The following is a 12,420-nucleotide window of genomic DNA, read 5'->3' on the forward strand; positions in this document are numbered from 1 at the left end:
TGTACTGGTCTGTACTGGTCTGTACTGGTCTATACTGGTCTGTACTGGCCTATACTGGTCAATACTGGTCTGTACTGGTTTATACCGGTCTGTACTGGTTTATACTGGTCTGTACTGGCCTATACAAATCTATACTGGTCTATACTGGTTTATACTGGTCTGTACTGGTTTATACTGGTCTGTACTGGCCTATACTGGTCTATACTGGTCTGTACTGGTTTATACTGGTCTGTACTGGCCTATACTGGTCTATACTGGTCTGTACCGGTCTATACTGGTCTGTACTGGTCTATACTGGTCTGTACTGGTTCATACTGGACTGTACCGGTCTGTACCAGTCTATACTGGTCTATACCGGTCTATACTGGTCTGTACTGGTCTATACCGGTCTGTACCAGTCTGTACTGGTCTATACTGGTCTATTCCGGTTTATACTGGTCTGTACTGGTCTATACTGGTTTATACTGGTCTGTACTGGTCTGTACCGGTCTGTACTGGTCTATACTGGTTTATACTGCTCTGTACTGGCCTATACTAGTCTGTACTAGTTTATACCAGTCTGTACTGGTTTATACTGGTCTGTACTGGCCTATACAAATCTATACTGGTCTGTACTGGTTTATACTGGTCTGTACTGGTTTATACTGGTCTGTACTGGCCTATACTGGTCTATACTGGTCTGTACCGGTCTATACTGGTCTGTACTGGTCTATACTGGTCTGTACTGGTTCATACTGGACTGTACCGGTCTGTACCAGTCTATACTGGTCTGTACTGGTCTATACTGGTCTGTACCAGTCTGTACTGGTCTATACTGGTCTATTCCGGTTTATACTGGTCTGTACTGGTCTGTACCGGTCTGTACTGGTCTATACTGGTTTATACTGCTCTGTACTGGCCTATACTGGTCTATACTGGTCTGTACTGGTTTATACTGGTCTGTACTGGCCTATACTGGTCGGTACTGGTTTATACCAGTCTGTACTGGTTTATACTGGTCTGTACTGGCCTATACTGGTCTGTACTGGTCTGTACCGGTCTATACTGGTCTGTACTGGTTCATACTGGACTGTACCAGTCTGTACCAGTCTGTACTGGTCTGTACCGGTCTGTACTGGTCTATACTGGTCTGTACTAGTTTATACCGGTCTGTACTGGTTTATACTGGTCTATTCCGGTTTATACTGGTCTGTACTGGTCTATACTGGTTTATACTGGTCTGTACTGGCCTATACTGGTCTGTACTGGTTTATACCAGTCTGTACTGGTCTATACTGGTCTGTACTGGCCTATACAAATCTATACTGGTCTGTACTGGTTTATACTGGTCTGTACTGGTTTATACTGGTCTGTACTGGCCTATACTGGTCTGTACTGGTTTATACTGGTCTGTACTGGTTTATACTGGTCTGTACTGGCCTATACTGGTCTATACTGGTCTGTACCGGTCTATACTGGTCTGTACTGGTTCATACTGGACTGTACCAGTCTGTACCAGTCTGTACTGGTCTGTACCGGTCTGTACTGGTCTATACTGGTCTGTACTAGTTTATACCGGTCTGTACTGGTTTATACTGGTCTGTACTGGCCTATACAAATCTATACTGGTCTGTACTGGTCTGTACTGGTCTGTACTGGTTTATACTGGTCTGTACTGGCCTATACTGGTCTATACTGGTCTGTACCGGTCTATACTGGTCTGTACTGGTCTATACTGGTCTGTACTGGTTCATACTGGACTGTACCGGTCTGTACCAGTCTATACTGGTCTATACCGGTCTATACTGGTCTGTACTGGTTTATACTGGTCTGTACCGGTCTATACTGGTCTGTACTGGTTCATACTGGTCTGTACCGGTCTGTACCAGTCTATACTGGTCTGTACTGGTCTATACTGGTCTGTACCAGTCTGTACTGGTCTATACTGGTCTATTCCGGTTTATACTGGTCTGTACTGGTCTGTACCGGTCTGTACTGGTCTATACTGGTTTATACTGCTCTGTACTGGCCTATACTGGTCTATACTGGTCTGTACTGGTTTATACTGGTCTGTACTGGCCTATACTGGTCGGTACTGGTTTATACTGGTCTGTACTGGTCTGTACTGGTCTGACCCAGCGGTTCCTGGGCCGCTCCCAGAGCTCGGGGTGGGGCAGGGGGGGCACTGGGGGGGTGTCAGTGCCCTGTACTGGTCTGTACTGGTTTATACTGGTCTGTACTGGTCTGTACTGGTCTGTACTGGTCTGTACCAGTCTACACTGCTCTATACTGGTCTGTACTGGTTTATACTGGTCTGTACCGGTCTATACTGGTCTGTACCGGTTCATACTGGTCTGTACCGGTCTGTACCAGTCTATACTGGTCTGTACTGGTCTATACTGGTCTCTACCGGTCTGTACCGGTCTGTACTGGTCTATACCGGTCTATACTGGTCTGTACTGGTTTATACTGGTCTGTACCGGTCTATACTGGTCTGTACTGGTTCATACTGGTCTATACCGGTCTGTACCAGTCTATACTGGTCTGTACTGGTCTATACTGGTCTGTACCAGTCTGTACTGGTCTATACTGGTCTATTCTGGTTTATACTGGTCTGTACTGGTCTGTACTGGTCTGTACCGGTCTGTACTGGTCTATACTGGTTTATACTGCTCTGTACTGGCCTATACTGGTCTCTACTGGTCGGTACTGGTTTATACCGGTCTGTACTGGTTTATACTGGTCTGTACTGGCCTATACAAATCTATACTGGTCTGTACTGGTTTATACTGGTCTGTACTGGCCTATACTGGTCTATACTGGTCTGTACTGGTTTATACTGGTCTGTACTGGTTTATACTGGTCTGTACTGGTTTATACTGGTCTGTACTGGCCTATACTGGTCTATACTGGTCTGTACCGGTCTATACTGGTCTGTACTGGTCTATACTGGTCTGTACTGGTTCATACTGGACTGTACCGGTCTGTACCAGTCTATACTGGTTTGTACTGGTTTATACCGGTCTGTACTGGTTTATACTGGTCTGTACTGGCCTATACAAGTCTATATTGGTCTGTACTGGTTCATACTGGACTGTACCGGTCTGTACTGGTTTATACTGGTCTGTACCGGTCTGTACCGGTCTGTACCGGTCTGTACCGGTCTGTACCAGTCTGTACTGCTCTATACTGGTCTGTACTGGTCTGTACTGGTCTGTACTGGTCTGACCCAGCGGTTCCTGGGCCGCTCCCAGAGCTCGGGGTGCCGCTGGCCGCTGCCGTTGTAGCCGCTGGTCAGCACCAGGTGGCCGAAGTGGCGCCGGTTGGTCACGTGCAGGAACAGCCCCTGCGGGAGGGGAGGGCTGAGACCCCAAAATCCCCCGAATCCACCCCAAAATCCCCCCCCAAATCCACCCAAAAATCCCGCCCTAAACCAACCCCAAACCCCCCAAAATTCACCCCAAAAAACCCCCCAAATCCCCCGAAACGCCCCAAAAAACCCCCCTAAAAATCCCTCTGAAACCTCCCCCAAATCCACCCAAAATCCACCCGAAAAACCCCAAAAATCCACCTGAAAAACCCCCCTGAAACCTCCCCAAAATCCCCCAAATCCCCCAAAATCCACCTGAAACACCCCAAAAATTCCCCCCTAAAAACCCCCCTGAAACCTCCCCAAAATCCCCCAAATCCCCCCAAAATCCACCCGAAAAACCCCAAAAATCCCGCCCTAAACCAACCCCAAACCCCCCAAAAAAAACCCAAATCCCCCAAAAAACCCAAAAATCCCCCCTAAAAACCCCTCTGAATCCCCCCAAAATCCACCCGAAAAACCCCAAAAATCCTCCCCTAAAACCCCTCTGAAACCCCCCCAAAATCCCCCAAAATCCACCCAAAAAAACCCAAAAATCCTCCCCTAAAACCCCTCTGAAACCCCCCCAAAATGCCCCAAAATCCACCTGAAAACCCCCAAAAATCCCCCCTAAGACCTCCCCAAAATCCACCTTAAAAACCCCAAAAATCCCCCCTAAAAACCCCTCTGAAACCTCCCCAAAATCCCCCAAATCCACCCCAAAATCCCTCCAAAATCCACCCCAAAAACCCCAAAAATCCTGCCCTAAACCAACCCCAAAATCCCTCAAATCCACCCCAAAAACCCCAAAAATCCTGCCCTAAACCAACCCCAAAATCCCTCAAATCCACCCCAAAAAACCCCAGAAATCCTGCCCTAAATCAACCCCAAAATCCCCCAAATCCACCCCAAAAAACCCCAAAAATCCCGCCCTAAACCAACCCCAAAATCCCCCAAATCCACCCCAAAAATCCCCAAAAATCCTGCCCTAAACCAACCCCAAAATCCCTCAAATCCACCCCAAAAAAACCCAAAAATCCCGCCCTAAACCAACCCCAAAATCCCCCAAATCCACCCCAAAACCCCCCCAAAAACCCCAAATCCCCCTAAACCGACCCCTAAAAACCTCCCCAAAACCCCCCAAAATTGCCCCAAAAACCTCCCCAAATTCCACCCAAAATCCTCTCAGAAAAACCCCAAATCCCCCCCAAAAAACCCCAAATCCCCCCAAAAAAGCCCCAAAACCTCCCCAAAAAAACCCCAAACCTCCCCCAAAATCCCCCAAATCCACCCCAAAAATCCCCCCCCAAAATCCCCCAAATCCCCCCCAAAATCCCCCAAAATGTTGGGATTTGGGGTCCCAGGGGTGATTTTGGGGTGATTTGGGGTGAATTTGGGGTTTCCTGGGTGATTTGGGGTCCCAGGGGTGAATTTGGGGGTGATTTTGAGTGATTTTGGGCTGATTTTGGGGTGATTTTGGGGTCCCAAAGGGGAATTTTGGGGTGATTTGGGGCAAATTTTGTGGTGAATTTTGGGGTGAATTCGGGCAGATTCGGGGCTGACTCTGGGGGTTCCCAGAGATGGATTTTGGGGTGAATTTGGGGCAATTTGGGGCTGACTCTGGGGGCTCCCAGGGATGGATTTTGGGGTGACTTTGGGGTGAATTTTGGGGTGAATTCAGGGTGAATTTGGGGTCTCAGGGACGGATTTTGGGGTGAATTTTGGGGTGATTTTGGGGTGAATTTTGGGGTGAATTTGGGCTGATTTGGGGGCTGACTCTGGGGGCTCCCAGGCATGAAATTTGGGGTGAATTCGGGGTGAATTTGGGTTCCCAGGGATGAATTCTGGGGTGACTTTGGGGTGAATTTTGGGGTGAATTTGGGGCAATTCGGGGCTGACTCTGGGGGCTCCCAGGGATGAATTTTGGGGTGAATTCGGGGTGAATTTGGGTTCCCAGGGATGGAATTTGGGGTGACTTTGGGGTGAATTTTGGGGTGAATTTGGGCTGATTTGGGGCTGATTGCGGGCTCCCAGGGGTGAATTTTGGGGTGAATTCGGGGTGAATTTGGGTTCCCTGGGATGGATTTTGGGGTGATTTTGGGATGAATTTGAGTTCCCAGGGATGAATTTTGGGGTGAATTCGGGGCCGATTCAGGGCTGACTCTGGGGGTTCCCAGGGGTGAATTTTGGGGTGACTTTGGGATGAATTTTGGGGTGAATTCGGGGTGAATTTGGGTTCCCAGGAATGAATTTTGGGGTGAATTCGGGACCGATTGGGGGCTGACTCTGGGGGCTCCCAGGGATGGATTTTGAGGTGACTTTGGGGTGAATTTTGGGGTGAATTTTGGGCTGACTCTGGGGGCTCCCAGGAATGGATTTTGAGGTGACTTTGGGGTGAATTTTGGGGTGCATTGGGGTGAATTTTGGGGTGAATCGGGACCGATTCGGGGCTGACTTGGGGGGCTCCCAGGGGTGAATTTTTTTGGGGTGAATTGGGGTGACTTTGGGGTGAATTTGGGGGTGAATTTTGGGGTGCACTGGGGCCGATGGGGGCTCTCACCTTGTCGCGGGCGCGGGCGCAGAACGCCATGTCGGGGTCCAGGTGGGCGTGGTCGAACACCGGCCCCTCCCCCAGCGGCCCCCGCAGCGCGGCCCCGCCCACCAGGTAGGCGTGGCTGACGTACGGCACGTTCCACACGCCCCTGGCCACGCCCACAAACACACGTGACCTCGGGGACACGCCCACTGTGAGCTACGCCCACCACAGGCCACGCCCACAAACCCACGTGGCCCTGGGCCACGCCCACCACAGGCCACGCCCACGAACACACGTGACTCTGGGGGCACGCCCACAAACCCACGTGATCCAGGGCCACGCCCGCTACAAGCCACGCCCACCCCAGGGCACGCCCACAAAACCCACGTGACCCCGGGCCACGCCCACTACAGGCCCCGCCCACCCCAGGCCACGCCCACAAACCCGCATGACCCGGGACATGCCCGCTGCGAGCCACGCCCACCCCAGGCCACGCCCACAAACCCACGTGACCCTGAGGCACGCCCACTGCAAGCCACGCCCACCACAGGCCACGCCCACAAACCCACGTGACCCCGGGACACGCCCATTGTAAGCCCCGCCCACCGCAGGCCACGCCCACCCTGATCCAGCCCCCCAACCCCGTCCACCCCCGAATTTGGAGGCCACGCCCACCCCAAACCCCGCCCACCAAACCCCTCTGACCACGCCCACTGGCGGGCGGGGCCAGAGACACAGAGGGGCGTGGCCAAAGGGGTGTGGCCTGAGTGGGTGTGGCCACAGTGGGCGGGGCCATGTGGGTGTGGCCGTAGTGGGCGTGGCTATATGAGTGTCACCACAGTGGGTGTGGCCAGAGTGGGTGTGGCTATAAGTGGGTGTGGCCATAGTGGGCGTGGCCTAAGTGGGTGTGGCTCTGGGTGTGACCATAGCAGGTGTGGTCATGGTGGGCGTGGCTCTACGTGGGTGTGGCCACAGTGGGCGTGGCCATAGTGGACATGGCCATGATGGGCGTGGCCATAGTGGGTGTGGCTATGGTGGGCGTGACCATGTTGGGTGTGGCTCTAAGTGGGTGTGGCTACTGTGGGCATGGCTATAGAGGGTGTGGCCACAGTGGGCGTGGCCATGATAGGTGTGGCCATAGTGGGTGTGGCTATGGTGGGCGTGGCAATGGAGGGCGTGGCCACGGTGGGTGTGGCTCCAGCGGGCGTGGCTATATGAGTGTGCCAATCGTGGGTGTGGCTCCAGTGGGTGTGGCCATAGTGGGCGTGGCCGTACTGGCCGTGGCTCTAAGGGGTGTGTCTCCAGCGGGTGTGGCTTTAGTGGGCGTGTCCCAGGGTGTCCCCAGGGTGTCCCCGCCATCCCCAGAGTGTCCCCAGGGTGTCCCCAAGGTGTCCCCAGAGTGTCCCCAGGGTGTCCCTATCCCTGTCCCCTCTGTGCCCAGGGTGTCCCCTCTGTCCCCAGAGTGTCCCCAGGGTGTCCCCAATGTCCCCAGGGCGTCCCCACCGTCCCCAGGGTGTCCCCTCTGTCCCCAAGGTGTCCCCAGGGTGTCCCCAAGGTGTCCCCAGCCCCCCCCAGGTGTCCCCAGGGTGTCTCCAGGGTGTCCCCTCTGTCCCCAGGGCGTCTCCAGGGTGTCCCCAGGGTGTCCCTGTCCCTGTCCCCTCTGTCCCCAGGGTGTCCCCAGGGTGTCCCCAAGGTGTCCCCTCTGTCCCCAGGGTGTCCCCAATGTCCCCAGGGTGTCCCTGCCATCCCCAGAGTGTCCCCAGGGGTGTCCCCTCTGTCCCCAGGGTATCCCCAGGGTGTCCCTGTCCCTGTCCCCTCTGTCCCCAGGTGTCCCCAGGGCGTCCCCAGGGTGTCCCCTCTGTCCCCGCTGTCCCCAGGGTGTCCCCAAGGTGTCCCCAGGGTGTCCCCAGGGTGTCCCTGTCCCTGTCCCCTCTGTCCCCAGGGTGTCTCCAGGGTGTCCCCAGGGTGTCCCCAAGGTGTCCCCTCTGTCCCCAGGGTGTCCCCAGGGTGTCCCCTCTGTCCCCAGGGTGTCCCCAATGTCCCCAGGGTGTCCCCTCTGTCCCCAGGGTGTCTCCAGGGTGTCTGCAGGGTGTCCCCAGGGTGTCCCCTCTGTCCCCAGGTGTCCCCAGGGTGTCCCCTCTGTCCCCAAGGTGTCCCCAGGGTGTCCCCAGGGTGTCTCCTCTGTCCCCAGGGTGTCCCCTCTGTCCCCAGGGTGTCCCCAGGGTGTCCCCAGGGTGTCCCCTCTGTCCCCAGGGTGTCCCCAGGGTGTCCCCAGGGTGTCCCCTCTGTCCCCAGGGTGTCCCCAGGGTGTCCCCAGGGTGTCCCCAGGGTGTCTCCAGGGTGTCCCCAGCGTGTCCCCAGGGTGTCCCCTCTGTCCCCAGGGTGTCCCCGCCGTCCCCAGGGTGTCCCCAGGGTGTCCCCGCCGTCCCTCACCGCCGCCGGCCCTGCACGATGTCCACGTAGTCGGGGGCGCGGGCGTAGAAGCCCTCGGGGCTCAGGGCGCCCCAGAAGTTGGACCAGAGGTGACCGGGCCGGGTCAGGAGCGGGGCCAGCACCGGCCTGGGGGCACACGGACTGGTCACTCAGGGGTCACTCAGGGGTTACTCGGGGTCATTCACAGTCACTCAGGGCCACTCAGGGTCATTGGGTCACTCAGGGGTCACTCAGGGGTCACTCAGGGGTCACTCAAGGGTCACTCAAGGATCACTCGGGTCACTCAGGGGTCACTCAGGAGTCACTCAGATCACTCAGGGGTCACTCGGGGGTCACTCAGGGGTCACTCAGGTCACTCAGGGGTCACTCGGGGGTCACTCAGGGGTCACTCGGGTCACTCAGGGGTCACTCAAGGGTCACTCAGGTCACTCAGGGGTCACTCGGGGGTCACTCAGGGGTCACTCAGGGTCACTCAGGGGTCACTAAGGATCATTCAGGGGTCACTAAGGATCACTCGAGGATCACTCAGGGGTCACTCGGGGTCACTCAAGGATCACTCAGGGTCACTCAAGGTCACTCAGGTCACTCAAGGGTCACTCAATGATCACTCAGGGGTCACTTGGGATCACTCAGGGTCACTCAAGGATCACTCAAGGGTCACTCAGGGATCACTCAAGGATCACTCAGGGGTCACTCAGGGATCACTCAGGTCACTCAAGGGTCACTCAATGATCACCCCGGGGTCACTCAGGGTCACTCAGGGGTCACTCAGGGGTCACTCAGGGTCACTCAGGGCTCACTCAGGGCTCACTCAGGGTCACTCAGGGGTCACTCAGGGCTCACTCAGGGGTCACTCAGGGTCACTCAGGGCTCACTCAGGGGTCACTCAGGGGTCACTCAGGGCTCACTCAGGGCTCACTCAGGGGTCACTCAGGGGTCACTCAGGCTCACTCAGGGTCACTCAGGGCTCACTCAGGGTCACTCAGGGTCACTCAGGGTCACTCAGTACCGGTTCTGCTCCAGCAGTGCCCGCAGCACCCCGGGGTCACTCAGGGTCACTCAGGGGTCACTCAGGGGTCACTCAGGGTCACTCAGGGGTCACTCAGGGTCACTCAGGGCTCACTCAGGGGTCACTCAGGGGTCACTCAGGCTCACTCAGGGTCACTCAGGGCTCACTCAGGGGTCACTCAGTACCAGTTCTGCTCCATCAGTGCCCACAGCACCCCGGGGTCACTCAGGGTCACTCAGGGGTCACTCAGGGCTCACTCAGGGTCACTCAGGGCTCACTCAGGGGTCACTCAGGGCTCACTCAGGGTCACTCAGGGGTCACTCAGGGGTCACTCAGGGTCACTCAGGGCTCACTCAGGGTCACTCAGGGTCACTCAGGGCTCACTCAGGGTCACTCAGGGCTCACTCAGGGCTCACTCAGGGGTCACTCAGGGGTCACTCAGGCTCACTCAGGGCTCACTCAGGGTCACTCAGGGTCACTCAGGGCTCACTCAGGGGTCACTCAGGGGTCACTCAGGCTCACTCAGGGCTCACTCAGGGTCACTCAGGGCTCACTCAGGGGTCACTCAGGGGTCACTCAGGCTCACTCAGGGTCACTCAGGGCTCACTCAGGGGTCACTCAGTACCAGTTCTGCTCCATCAGTGCCCACAGCACCCCGGGGTCACTCAGGGTCACTCAGGGGTCACTCAGGGCTCACTCAGGGTCACTCAGGGCTCACTCAGGGGTCACTCAGGGCTCACTCAGGGTCACTCAGGGGTCACTCAGGGGTCACTCAGGGGTCACTCAGGGCTCACTCAGGGTCACTCAGGGGTCACTCAGGGGTCACTCAGGGTCACTCAGGGGTCACTCAGGGTCACTCAGGGCTCACTCAGGGGTCACTCAGGGGTCACTCAGGCTCACTCAGGGTCACTCAGGGCTCACTCAGGGGTCACTCAGTACCAGTTCTGCTCCATCAGTGCCCACAGCACCCCGGGGTCACTCAGGGTCACTCAGGGGTCACTCAGGGCTCACTCAGGGTCACTCAGGGCTCACTCAGGGTCACTCAGGGTCACTCAGGGCTCACTCAGGGGTCACTCAGGGGTCACTCAGGCTCACTCAGGGCTCACTCAGGGTCACTCAGGGCTCACTCAGGGGTCACTCAGGGGTCACTCAGGCTCACTCAGGGTCACTCAGGGCTCACTCAGGGGTCACTCAGTACCAGTTCTGCTCCATCAGTGCCCACAGCACCCCGGGGTCACTCAGGGTCACTCAGGGGTCACTCAGGGCTCACTCAGGGTCACTCAGGGCTCACTCAGGGGTCACTCAGGGCTCACTCAGGGTCACTCAGGGGTCACTCAGGGGTCACTCAGGGGTCACTCAGGGCTCACTCAGGGTCACTCAGGGGTCACTCAGGGGTCACTCAGGGCTCACTCAGGGTCACTCAGGGCTCACTCAGGGTCACTCAGGGCTCACTCAGGGGTCACTCAGGGGTCACTCAGGCTCACTCAGGGTCACTCAGGGCTCACTCAGGGGTCACTCAGTACCAGTTCTGCTCCATCAGTGCCCACAGCACCCCGGGGTCACTCAGGGTCACTCAGGGTCACTCAGGGCTCACTCAGGGGTCACTCAGGGGTCACTCAGGCTCACTCAGGGCTCACTCAGGGTCACTCAGGGCTCACTCAGGGCTCACTCAGGGTCACTCAGGGGTCACTCAGGCTCACTCAGGGGTCACTCAGGGGTCACTCAGGGGTCACTCAGGCTCACTCAGGGGTCACTCAGGCTCACTCAGGGCTCACTCAGGGGTCACTCAGGGTCACTCAGGGCTCACTCAGGGCTCACTCAGGGGTCACTCAGGGTCACTCAGGGGTCACTCAGGGTCACTCAGTGCTCACTCAGGGTCACTCAGGGCTCACTCAGGGGTCACTCAGTACCAGTTCTGCTCCAGCAGTGCCCACAGCACCCCGGGGTCACTCAGGGTCACTCAGGGGTCACTCAGGGCTCACTCAGGGCTCACTCAGGGTCACTCAGGGGTCACTCAGTACCGGTTCTGCTCCAGCAGCGCCCGCAGCACCCCGGGGTCACTCAGGGTCACGTCGGCGTCCAGGCTCAGGTAGTGGTCACAGCGCGGGTCCTGGCGGCACAGGGACCTGACCCCCCCCCCGGGAGCCATCAGGGACCTGACCCCCAAACTGGGACCCATCACTGACCGGGACCCCCAAACTGGGACCTGACCCCCAAACTGGGACCCATCACTGACCAGGACCCCCAAACTGGGACCTGACCCCCAAACTGGGAGCCATCAGTGACCGGGACCCCCAAACTGGGACCTGACCCCCAAACTGGGACCTGACCCCCCCGGGACCCATCATGGACCGGGACCCCCAAACTGGGACCCATCACTGACCGGGACCCCCAAACTGGGACCTGACCCCCAAACTGGGACCTGACCCCCCCCGGGACCCATCATGGACCGGGACCCCCAAACTGGGACCCATCAGTGACCGGGACCCCCTAACTGGGACCCATCAGTGACCGGGACCCCCCCGGGACCCCCTCTGGGACCCCAAAACAGGGACCTGACCCCCCCCAGGGACCCCACTCACTGACCCCGCCCCTCCCCCCAGCTCACACCCCCTCCCCCCTCGTGACCTCCCCATGACCCCCATCCCCGCCCCTCCCCCCATATCCCCCAGCCCCCTCCCCCCAATGTCCCCAACCCCCCCATGACCCTCCCAGCCCCTCCCCCACCCCCGCCCCTCCCCCCTCGCCCCTCCCCCCGTACATGCCGAGGTCTCGCGCGGCCCCTCCCCCCAGCCCCTCCCCCTCCCGGCGGGCGGAGCTGAAGCGGCGCCGGAGCTGCGGCCACGCGGCCTCGACCTGGGGGGCGTGGGAGGGCACCTGGGGGGACAGAGGGGACATTGGGGGGACATTGGGGACATTGGGGACATTGGGGACATTGGGGACATTGGGGGGACATTGGGGGGACATTGGGGGCATTGGGGGGACATTGGGGGGACATTGGGGACATTGGGGGACATTGGGGGACATTGGGGGACATTGGGGACATTGGGGACATTGGGGGGACATTGGGGGCATTGGGGACATTGGGGACATTGGGGACATTGGGGGACATTG

General features: G+C 57.7%; 1 protein-coding gene across 1 annotated transcript in view; it reads right to left on the reverse strand.

The window, feature by feature from the left end:
* The window catches only part of LOC309584519 (multifunctional procollagen lysine hydroxylase and glycosyltransferase LH3-like), a gene marked incomplete at both ends in the record, with an annotated part of 48,820 nt that overhangs the window by 9,809 nt on the left and 26,591 nt on the right, over positions 1-12,420 (reverse strand). The window contains 5 exons of the mRNA XM_082300563.1: positions 3,209-3,325; positions 5,889-6,030; positions 8,298-8,423; positions 11,328-11,432; positions 12,068-12,183. Coding sequence (XP_082156689.1) covers positions 3,209-3,325; positions 5,889-6,030; positions 8,298-8,423; positions 11,328-11,432; positions 12,068-12,183 — 606 coding nt within the window. The remainder of the gene's footprint in view (positions 1-3,208; positions 3,326-5,888; positions 6,031-8,297; positions 8,424-11,327; positions 11,433-12,067; positions 12,184-12,420) is intronic.

The sequence above is a fragment of the Coloeus monedula genome (genome assembly GCF_965178545.1).
Source record: "Coloeus monedula genome assembly, chromosome: 40".
NCBI lineage: Eukaryota > Metazoa > Chordata > Aves > Passeriformes > Corvidae > Coloeus > Coloeus monedula.